Source organism: Strongylocentrotus purpuratus, unplaced genomic scaffold (genome assembly GCF_000002235.5).
Source record: "Strongylocentrotus purpuratus isolate Spur 01 unplaced genomic scaffold, Spur_5.0 spur5_scaffold_21, whole genome shotgun sequence".
Classification (NCBI taxonomy): domain Eukaryota; kingdom Metazoa; phylum Echinodermata; class Echinoidea; order Camarodonta; family Strongylocentrotidae; genus Strongylocentrotus; species Strongylocentrotus purpuratus.
The window spans coordinates 20,134,828-20,147,214 of NW_022145607.1; the positions used below are offsets into that span (position 1 = coordinate 20,134,828).

The 12,387-nt window shown below is 37.1% G+C and overlaps 1 protein-coding gene across 1 annotated transcript; it reads right to left on the reverse strand.

The window, feature by feature from the left end:
* Positions 1-3,408: 3,408 nt before the first annotated feature.
* LOC100892581 lies at positions 3,409-9,385 on the reverse strand. The gene has a single exon (XM_003723843.3). The coding sequence runs from the start codon at positions 8,820-8,822 to the stop codon at positions 6,774-6,776; it is 2,049 nt and encodes a 682-aa protein (XP_003723891.2). The 5' UTR covers positions 8,823-9,385; the 3' UTR covers positions 3,409-6,773.
* Positions 9,386-12,387: the final 3,002 nt, after the last annotated feature.

The window sequence follows — 12,387 nt, forward strand, 5'->3', positions numbered from 1 at the left end:
AAATGAATAAATAATAGGTGTGCTAAAACAGACAACGGTGGACAGCAATAAGGAACTTGATTTAAGCTACGCAATCATTGATCTCACATTTCCTTTCGCATTGACCACGATTTGGTAATGAAGATATACCAAATAGCACTATAGCGCATCCACTAGGTTTCGAATTCGTGACCTCCAGGTTTAATACGAGACCACTGCTCTACCCTTGGTACGTAAACAAACAGTACTTGATAAACATTGTTTATGTCTCTTGAACTAATAGAAACATCGGGATCAGCGTTTCCCTGAAAATGTTTAAAGTTCACTTTCTTGTTAACGCAAAACGTACTATGGACTTGTGCCCCTCTTCCTCTCATCTACAGAGCTGTATCGCGTTGTTCCACTTGCCTGCTTTAGATATCAATTATGAGCCTTTTGACTTCCGTAATTGCCAGTGATTTATCAAAAGATAAGGGTTCATTATTGTTCCGATCCCTAATCTTGCTTATACTAATAATAGGGACTTTTAGATTTGCGTGGACTGATACGTGTGACGTCCATTCAAGGCAGTGCATTAAAAGGACGTCAATCGTAGCAATCCGCGTTGTCGTTGTGCAAATCTAAAAGTCCCTAATGTAAATGGATGTACACACTGTTACTGGAGATTAATTCAATGATTAGATAAGGGTGTTTCGTAACACGACCACGGCATCATGTTTCAAATGATGTAACGGCTAGCGAGGATTTCCTAGGGATCATATTAATCATAATCTGATTAAATACATGAGCGAAAGAAAGAACCAATGATCATCACAAAAGATTTTGCGTTATCAAGAAAACAACGCGGCGTTATTATTATTTTTCTTAAGTTTAGGAGAGAGAGAATGTCTTCATTTTCATGTAACTATCAAATATGTATATTCATGTACACTTTTGGTCATAATGGTGGAATAATTTTTTTTTACCCCAATTTATGGAATGATTTTTACAATGATTTATTCCTAATAGATCTAAAATATAAGTATACTTTCTCAGATGTTATTAAATAATAATTTGCGAGTGTTTGTTTTGCGTGACTGCTATTAAAAGCATGTGTGCGCTACTATGCTAATCAACTAGGAGACCTACGTCCTTAAGTCATAACTGACAGTAATGAGGATTAATGCCTCACAAAAGGGCACTAATATAGCTGATCGACATGGTTTTTATTCTGGGGCCTCACAGTAACGAGGCCCTTGCTTAGCCACTGAATCATGACTGTACGCAGCGGGGGCTAGGGTACGTCGCCGCTCATGATGCAGATTTCTACTTATTTTATGATAATATTTTACCCATATATCTTATTTCCCAAAATAATTACCGACATTGATATTATAATATCATATATGATATATACGTATGGAAATAGTATGATATTAACTTAAATAAGTTTCACTTTCTATGTTAAATTGCAAACGTCATTAAATATTTATTTCATGTATCGAAACTAAACACTTTTCATATAGATTGAGTTATGGGAAATAAAATTATTTGAATTTAATGGGATTGAATTAAAATCCGAGACATTCACCATTTCAAATCTCGAACGCGTGAATCTAACCGCTGGCCTGTGTGAGGTTTGTTTGTTTGCTGGGTATTCTGTTGACTAATTAAGAGTTTGGTAAATTCACACTAACATATGAACAATGTCGCGATAGTAGAGGTGAGAGCTCGGTCAGTTGTACGCGACGTATCTAGTACTTCCTGTCTATTGATGTTGTTGTTGTTGTTGTTAGAACTTTGGTTTTTTGGAAGGTGGATTTTGCTCGTTACACAGGAAGAGGGTTATTTCCTTCTGTACATGGATATTCTTCATTACTTAATCATATCTTCCGCAGCGGCTATATATAGCCATCATCTTTGACAGAAGAAAAGAAACGGTTCGGTACAGTCCCGCTCACAAAGGTTTTTCGAAAAATCAACTTTCAATAAAGTAACGAAGTGTGGGCCGAAGTGTACAACACAATACAGGCCAAGTTGTCAAGATTGCTAGTTCTAGAACAATTTCGTGCTAGACAATGATGCGGTGGTCGACCTAGCCCCAAACGCGGAATTTACCCTGCTCCAGGGCTCCAGCCCCTTGCCTTATTGTTTAGAAAACGTAACCTGGACAACAAGCGAATATGACGTTAGTACTCTATTGAAAATGCGAACAATGCATTGATATAGCATGCGATACGAACTTGATTTCATGTCTATACAGTGCATCCCAGAACAAAAAAAAACCGAGAATTATCGAAGTTTTATCATAACTTAACCACAATTATAATTACTACATTACACATAATTATGTAAAGCTTAGGTCCTCCTCTCTCATTTGATGCAACTGTTATGATGCATATTTCATGAGTGACTAAAATCAATTGGAACAAAGGGTACCAAAGTGTCATTTGGCGGACGGTTTCTGATTTTCAAAGAGAAAATCACATTTCTAGAAAGTTCATTTTCTGCCCTTTCATATGACACCTCAATCAGGAAAAATGAGCTCGGAATAACAATGTGTAGATATATTATACATATATAAACTGCTGTGACGGAGGATTATCCAAATTGAATTATTTTCTCTATAACCTGTACATATATATTGTATTATAATCATGTAAAACTAAATCCATTTCGCTGTTATAGCTTACCTCATGTATCAAATGTATTATTCATACTAACGGAGAACGAAATAGATCAAATCGAACAGTTCTAAACTATTGCTGTAAAGCATTGTGATGAATGCCTACTACAGGATTAATGGGGAATAGTAATGTACAATAACGTGACCCTCGAAAATGTTATAAATAGAAGTAACGACTGCACTTTTGAAAGTGCATGTCCCTCGCCTATCAAGAGTGATCACTTTGGCTCGAATTCACAAAGCAAGGTTTGAGCTCAAACCTCCTTTTGTTTCGCCAAACCTCCTTTTGTTCTTTACAAACCAGGGGGTGTTTCACAAAGATCCTAAATCAAACTTAACTCTAAGTTGGACTTAAATATTATGGAGAGCCATTTGTAGCCTTAAAATAAAATATGTTCAAAGCGAAAATTCAAGTATTTTAGACTTCTTATAAATTCCACATCAAGAACATGAATTCTCCTTGATAATAGAAAATTATGAATGATTTGAATCAACATTTTATGCCTCTTAAAAAAGCTTTTACAAAATAATTTCATAGATGCTAACGGCTTTTCATAATTTTTAAGTCCAACTTAGAGATAAGTTCAACTTAGGATCTTTGTGAAACACCCTCCAGGTTTGTAAAAAATGCGTAAAACGCGTCATAATTATGACGTACGAAAACCAAGGTTTGTCGACAAACCTCCTTTGTAAATTCGGGCCTTTGACTAACACAAAACCGACTAGATCAGCACAAAAATAGAAACAACAGCAAGGGTCATGACTGTGATGCATGAATATTCTTCTATTTGAAGGAGTTTAATTCTTATATCTTCATAAAATAACTAACATCAAAAGTACTGGAACTTAATGAAATAAAATTAATTTTGAGGACATGCGAATTGGGTGAATACCGAATAGTAGAACTTATCGAGAACAAGACGAAAACGCTCACGCTCAAGACTCTAATCATTTATTTAGGTTAACTAGACAGATATAATGCACATTTAAAATAAACAAGACTAAGGATAGAACAATGCCAAAGATTACTAGGATGAATAATTCAAGTAATATAAAAATCAATTCAGTTTGCACAATAAGCATCGACAGTGTATATGTTTTACCCTGTTCTATTCATTATATTTCTGATATAAAAGACATCTAAAGATTTTCAATGCTTTTATTTTATATTTGCTGCCTTCGTAGATATTCCTTATCTTGTCCTTTATTTATATTATCTACCCATGATTGTCTTTTAAGTGGGTAAACACTGTTGTACATTAATGCCCCGCACCCCCTAACAAAAACATAACAACAACACACAAACGAAAGTGTAATGCTATATTTAAAAATAATAACACAATGCAAGTACTGTAATCTACCATTAAAAAACACACAACAAGAGTGAAACACAACAGCATATACACCCATCTTTGAATGTTTTTGAACTTATTATTAAAATCATGTCTTAACTTTGTTTATAAAAATAATGAACATTATACTAAGTTTAGGTTGAATGTGCCAGAAAATTTCTTATCTGAAATAGATAAGCAAACCAAAACTCACGATCACGGTGCCAGCACAATTTGCTTACAGCACCCACAGTACTCCCGGTACTTTGATCTATACACACAACAATAGTAGGCCTCATGGTCTACTGAATATCTCCAATATTATTGTGGAGGCTGTTTTTGTTAGAATGCGTTTCATTCATATCTGATTTAAATCTAGACCAAAGAGCGCTAATACCCCCCACAACACGATCATGACAAAAGAGACTTGGTTTACGTGCACAGCGCTTGATAAAATACATTTTATGCGACGTCTCTAATAATAATCATATTATTCTACTCTACTGTCCCAATGAATTCGCATGTGTTTGCCATGAACAGTAACAACAACAAAAAATTAAGAAAGAAAAAGCATAGACAAATTGTTTGACACACGACACTCCCGGAACCAATAGTTTAATAATGTCTATCGCTTGTGAAAAACACGAATCTGTCTAGACTCTAGACCAAATATATTCGAGATCCTGATCTGTTTGTAAAGTGTCGAATGTGTGATTATAAAATATGTTTTACCGATTGCAAGCTTCCCTCTCATTTGCCCAGTACTGAAGAAAAAAATAAATATTTTCCTTAAAGACCATTTATAATCATACATTCATGTTTTATAGAACCCTTGAATGAAACACATCTATCCCGTCATCAATAACAATGACAATTTATGAAATTGTCTGCACAGAGCGAATTGGAGAGGAGCTCGCAAGATACGTCACAGAGTTGCCATTTCGTGTGTGATTGATTTATCATGATATTAAAACGCACTTAATATCAGGGTGGACTTCCCCTTTAATGCCTCAGTCACACCTTTGCGTATTTGGCTTGCGTATTGCTGCGTATTTATGGCAAGCCGTTATAACATTATTCCTATTTCTTGATATCAAGAAATTATTTCTCGATATAAAAAATTAAAAAAAGCGATTTTTGATATCACGAATTACCATTACTTTACAACAGAAATCATTTCTTGATAATAAGAATAAATGTTAAAACGGCTTGTCATAACTCAGCTTTGGCACGGCTGTCAATACAGCGCTCGAGCATTTTAAGGAATGGATTCCTGCCGGGTACCCAGTTACCTAACCTTAATGGAGTATGACATATGTAGATTAATGTCTTGCCAAGGACATTAGTTCCGCGACAGAAGTATTCGAACACCGTGCCTTGTGGTTCACAGTCCGGTGTCTTATCCACTGGACCAAAACACCTCTACATTAAACTGGGGAAGAAGAAGAAAAAATGAAACAGGCAAAATTTGGGCAAGGGACGACAACCCTTGGGAAATTTTGAGCGCACGCCACCACAAACTAGATTGCTCCACACACTGACAAGACCGACTCCATATAGTCAATACACCAAACAAATAGTAACAATATCCTGAATGGCAAGGAATCGGTCTGGTTCGAGTTGGTTTGGAGTAGATTTTGCGGTGCGACTTAAGAACTAAACATCATGGAATCATTTCCATGTGATTACATTTCACGTAAAGCTTTACATCTTACATATTATTTAAGTAAACATTTATTTCCCTAATTTTCGCATGTTTCAATATACACGTCTATAGTATATACAAAAATTGACTCGTGGCAACTTTTCTAAAAGCTAATTTTAATGGCGAGAGTGCCGTAAACAACAGCTTTCAAAAGTGCAAAAACATGCCAATACATTTTACATACAAATTATACACGTAAAGAGGATGAATGAGTTGAAAAGACTATGGACAAACGAATACACCCACAGAAAGAACAAACGACGACAAAAAGGAAGAAGTGACGAAAAGAAGAAACCTTCGAAACTCCTGTGAGAGATCATCATCATCATCATCTAGTGCTGTCCATCGCATTCTGTCATGTACCTTTGTTCTAACCTTTCCGTAGTTAAGACCAGTCCATTTCTTGATATCATCATGATACACAACAATTAATACAGGTCCAGAAATACATCATCGTTATTATTGCAGCATTTTGATACAATACAATTGATTTGACATAAACATGATTTGAGGATAAACATGGCCTCTATTATAGTAAAAGGAAATAGTGATTATACATTTTCCTTTTAGTTGTAGAGGCTATGTTGTCAACTTCAACTTCGTATATCCATTGCGATTCTTTCATGAATACAAATATTGCAATCATGAAAAAAATAATTGAATTTGTATACTTTTAACCATTTTACATTCCATAATATGCGTATCAATAGTACTGCTTGATTCACTAGGTACACACCTTCCACCATCTTTTGTATGCACTATTTCAGATGATATTGCTTCAAAATTTACATAAAACCTGAACATATACATGATATACAACAATGTTACTTACACTATGAAAACTGCTTCCCTTCCTAGTTTCTAATGTCTCACTTGAGTATTCAAAATTATGCCTCTGTTTCTTATTTGATGGCAGATTTGTATTACAAGTATTTGTAAACTTATCATGTTTGTTACCACAGTAATGATGTTAATGAGACTAGATATTGAATATCTTTCTAAATCATAAATCAGATAAATGTTTTTTTTTTAAAGATTGTAAGTTAAAGATCTACGACCACATAACTTTTTAAAAGCGTACATTTGTCGACATTCAAATACTAAAGCCGGTGCAGTTAGCTTTAGCATGGTACACATCCCAGACCTTGTACAAGTTCTTAGCCTCTTTTCCGATTCCATGAACAGTCATAGTAGTTTTATCAGTGAGTGAACAGGTGTCAGTTTTCCCTCCCCAGCTCTTGAAGCCACTGTTTCCGATGGGACCATAACCTAACTTTTTGGTAAGAATACCCTGGAAGGCATCATCAACGTTGATCAAGGATGTTCGCAGTGCCTCCTGGTACAGATTAGGTACGGTTTCGGCTGACAAGACGTAGCCACCTCCGCTGCAGTAGGGAGGATAGAAATGCCCAAAATACATGTGATCTGGAACGTGGTACCGTTTGAGGCTGTTGTGTTCAGGTATATTTGGGGAATATCGTATGCTGCCATAGAGCCGCGACCCAACGAAAAACTTTGTCAGAGCTTTCCCCTGACTTCGTAGGCTTTTTATGTAGGAGATGATGTTGTCGAAGTTAACGAACATGTCTTCGTCACCTTTGTAAAAGTACTTTGCGTGCCGACAATTTTCTGATATCCACTTTAACCCCAAGACTACTTTGAGTGTCAGGTTCTGAAATGATTCGTGGAAACTGGCTCGAATGAGATCACCATACTGGATGTCTTCCTGACGCAATTGATTTCGAAGTTCCTCCGTTTCTGAAGACATCTCGCCCATAACGAAGACACATCGGATGGTCTCTCCTAACACCTTCTGCTTCTTACACCAAGTTTCCCTGATGGCTTTTCGCATTTCACCATGACTCGGTGGCGTACTGATCAGAACGATCATGAAGATATCCAACGGCTTACCACCCTTGTCATAACATACATGTGGATTGCTGAACTTGTATGCCAGGACCTTCTCTAGATATGGACGGTTGTCCACGTTGGATGGCAACACAAGGTCAAGATCAGGATCTATGCATTCTTTTAAGAGGGTTTTATTGCCAATGTCCTTCCAGGCTTTTATCAATTCATTAGGCTTCTTTGGAACGTGCATTGTTACTGAAGATTTCGTGGCACATATATCTTGTTCTCCTAAAATATTCCGCGTAAACATATCATCTTCCACCAACGTCCAGTTTCTCTCTTTAGATACAATCGAAAGGAACACATCGGCAATTGGCATAAACGAAGAATGTTTCATTGCACTGTCCAAGAACTCCTCTGCAACCGTCTTAGTGATGATGTAACCATTCTCATCTGTGCAGAAAGGAGGGAAGTACTCCTCACTGTATTGCTCCAATGACACATAGAACAATCCATTCTCTAGCCTCTGCACCTTGGATTTTGGAACTATCTTACCCATCCATGTCCTGGAGTCCGATATACCATTCTTTTCGCAGTAATCAAGGCGGTCAAGAAGCCTATCTGCCATAACGACTGTTTCCTCGTTTACCACTATGACATACTGGAAAGCTTTGCAATGTTCCAAAAGCCAAGAAACTCCATAGAGCAGTGGTAAGGTCGTTTTATGTTGTATGTCATAGACAAAATCACCTTGCAGAATGTCACCTTGAGTTTTAATTTCATTCAACAGTTGTTCGTTTCCGCTCGCTTCCTTATCTTTGAGGGGTTGTTTTCCAGTAACAAAAATCACTTGCAGGGCCGTGTCTTCGATCTGGCTCACCTTTCCCCACGTTTCTCGTATTGCTTGTCGAAGTTCCGTGCTTTGAGGCAGCGTGGCTACCAATGCGATTACTCTTGCCTTCTCCTTGCAAGAAACTTCACCGATATAAGTGAATTTCACATCGGGCGCCACCGATTTGGTCACATTGGAATGTTTAACTTCATGTTTGACGTGTCCACTCTGTTGCTCTGGTGTGCTTCGGTGTGATCCATTTAAAAGAGAACGTACAGCTGTGGCGTGCTTCGTGTCTTCCAAACTTCTTCTCGTTTCTACAATGTCCGTTTCTCCAATGTCATTGAGTTTTCCTTGTTTATCTGTCTCACGTGTTATTTGAAGAGTTAAGAAGTTACACAATCCAATAACTATTAAAAAGAAGACCAAATACTTGAGTTTTTGCCGCCTGCTAAACATCTTGATTATTCCATTTGAAAATAAAATTAAAAAAATAGTTGCTTTGATTAACCGAAGTGGATCAGAGAGAGGGGGCGTCCAACGTAGTTAATGCTCGCATGGTTTTGCCTCTGGTAATAGGAAATAGCACCCGTGAACCTAATCCGAGGATTCATAGCCTATCCAAGAGAGGGTACCGAAGAGTAACGAAGAGTTAATTCTCGAATAAGAGTCCGGATATACCGTATGGGGTATAGCAGTAGCAAAACATAATCTGAGTAAGAAACACATCAGACACAATGTCCCGTGTTAGAAAGCGAGAAAGCTCGGAATATGACACGACGGCTGTAAGAGGCATGCGCGTGAATGACTCAGATTGTATTAATCAACTATTACTGTCTGATCGACAGCCTGCCGTTTTCATTCATGTACCCGCACGTTCCTTTGACACATTTTGTTTTTCCTGTCGGCTTTTCCTCTCCATAACCCCATATCCATTGGGCTGTGAAGATTTTGCGCATGCGCCATAGAAAGAGACAATTATTCCAGATACCCAGGGTTGTCCACACCGTTATGTTTTTCCCTCAAGCCTCAAAAATGCTCAGACCAATACTAGCGTATTTAAAGGGTGGAAAAGAGGGAGTGGGATAAATTCCCTCCCAAGAAAGAAAATAATAAGATAAATTACCTTTTTTTTAATGAGTACATGATTTCAAGGTCAGTAATAACCATCTTGCTTTAAAAAGCTAACAAATTACGTAGATGTTCCCACACAATTTTTATTAGGTTTCAATTCCACGCTGCAAACAATGTCGATGAAAATGGAAAATGATGAGAATGAAAATTTTAAATCAAACCAAAAGTGGATGTCAAATTATGAATCCTAATGAAAGCTGAAGAATATAAAATCACTTCAATCATTGGATTATGCATTTTTTGTGAATGCACCTTTCAATATATGGCTATTTAAAAAAAATATATTGAAAAAAAAAACTTTCGCGCGCTCACAAATGCTTTTTGAATTCATCATTATCTTCATATGCTAATGATAGTGCAATATATAGTTATATTTAAAGTTAGATAAATCAACCCATATCAAAAGAATGTATACCATGAAGTAAAACACACATCAACATAAGCACACATACGCCTCGAACACACACACACATACGCGCACACACACACACACACACCCCACACGCACGCAATCACACAACACACACACACACACATGCTCACAACGCACACACATGCACGCACACACATTGTTGTTGCTGTGATTTGTTTAATTAAAAAAGAGGTAACGATCCAACGTGAGGTATATTCCTTCTGATAAAGAATTTCTGTTTGGCAGTTTAAAAAAAAGACTATAATGCTTTGCATTTTAGATATTGACAATTTTGTCTTTAATGTATTATTTTGGATAGAGTTGTCAACTATTATTTGTTGACGGTCGTATCCATTATCATATGAAATAACGATGAACAAGGCGATTATCACATCCAATATTGTAGGCCTACACACTTTAAACTTCACTTTGTAGGCCTAATTGGGGGGAAAGCTGATACTTAAAAAGCTTTCGAGCAAATTGCGCCTATAAAATTTACAGTAAATGATACTTAAAAACCGTAACACTGGCGGCACTACCTTCCCTCCCCTCAGTTTCAGTTCATTAAATATAATATCCAGCGTCGTATTGGCAGAGTAGCCAAATAATTCATAATCTGTTTTATAATAATCAATAAGACGATATATCAGGTCACGTGGTACATCATTGTATGCATTGATTAGCCTTTCATATGACCTTGAACTATGAACTTCCGGAAAGGTCACGTATCGAGATAGCTTGAATTGTTTTATGACGTAAGGTGCATCATAGTCATACTTAAATTGACAAGGTGACGTTATCCGGCTATTAAACCGGCAACCAGTGATCTGTCTGTTGTGAAATTTGAGCATTCGGACCGTTATCCGTAATGAATCGGATAAATTCGTCAAATCGTATTTTCTCTTGGAGTGGGAAGTTGACCTTGGATAGTTGCTGATCCCGACATCGTTTTACAATAGCACCTCCGAACTGTCGGTCCCAGTGCTCCTTTCCATACACACATTTATCGAGATATGCTAAAAGCGCCCTCTCTAGGGGTTCCCAAGTAAACATGACTTTGGCGTACGTTTTCCATCGCTGCTTGAACTTTTCGGCATTTTGGATATCATTCAACTTCAGAAACCTCCACTTTCTACTGGCTATTTTGGGTGCTTTTTGCAAAGAATCTGGGTCTGCTTGATAGAGCTTCGCCATGACATCTTTCCAGGTCATGCAGGAGATCTTGGGTACGAAACAGACTAGAGATGAGCTTGAACCTGTTACTCGCAATGAAATGCACGGTGTTCTCCCAAGAAACGGGCGGAAGGGTCCGGCTCATCCCAAGACGGTTGCATGCTTCTTCAAGACGTTCCTTTCTCTTGAGCTGTTCGGCTTCGACGTCATAAAATTCCTCCTCTGTGAAATCACTTTAATCATTGGATTATACATTTGTTGTCAATGCAACCTTTCAATATATGGCTATTTAAAAAATAAAAATAAAAAAAAAACTTTCGCGCGCTCAAAAATGCTTTTTGAATTCATCATGATATCTTCAGATGCTGATGATGATAATGCAATATAAAGTTATATTTAAAGTTAGATAAATCAACCCATATCAAAAGAATGTATACGCATGAAGTAAAACACACATCAACATAAGCACACATACGCCCCGAACACCCACACATACGCGCACACTCACACTCGCTTAAACACACTGCTTGCGAAGAGAGTTGCCTATTCCACAGTGACAGGTGTTTTCTGTTTGGGCGGGGGATCAATTTTGTTGTTGTTGTTGATTTTGAATAGTTATTTGATTCTTTTTCTCTCCAAAAAACAAATCGAATAAATTAATCGCACTAAAAATAGTGTAAAGTTATATTTGTAAGACTATAAAATACAAAAGTAATATCTTATATTTGACTGATACCTGTTTAAGCTCACAGTAGGTCCTACTTCCACAAAGATTTCTTATTACATTTCCTTTAGAATAGACAAAGCATTTTTCTGTTATTTGGACGAGAGATGTATGGTTTTCTCCCACTTCTAGCTTGTCTCAAAAACTCCCCTTATCCCCCCCCCCCCTTAAATTTGTTTCAAACCAATTATACCTTACGTAGATCCACACACACATTCAAAATTGAGCATACCGGTAGTGTTCAAGAACACGTTGGTGGATAAAACTCTTAGAAATTCCAATAAATATGACCTCAGAACACATTGTTTGATTATTTTGTCTAATCATCGTCAATGTCATCATTCTGGCTTTTCCCCATTTTTGTCTTTGCCTGTGCATTAACTACAGCTAGATTTTGTATTGTTTGATAGATTGAGTAGGTATCGAAGCCTTCTGTTCGTAACCGACAAGTCACCACATTCATGTAAACTTGAACGAATCAATCAACCTCAAATAATTGATGTATCATCGCTCTATAATTAAATATTTCACATTTTTATATAGGCCTACCTGCATTCATATCCATCACAAAGGAACATGTA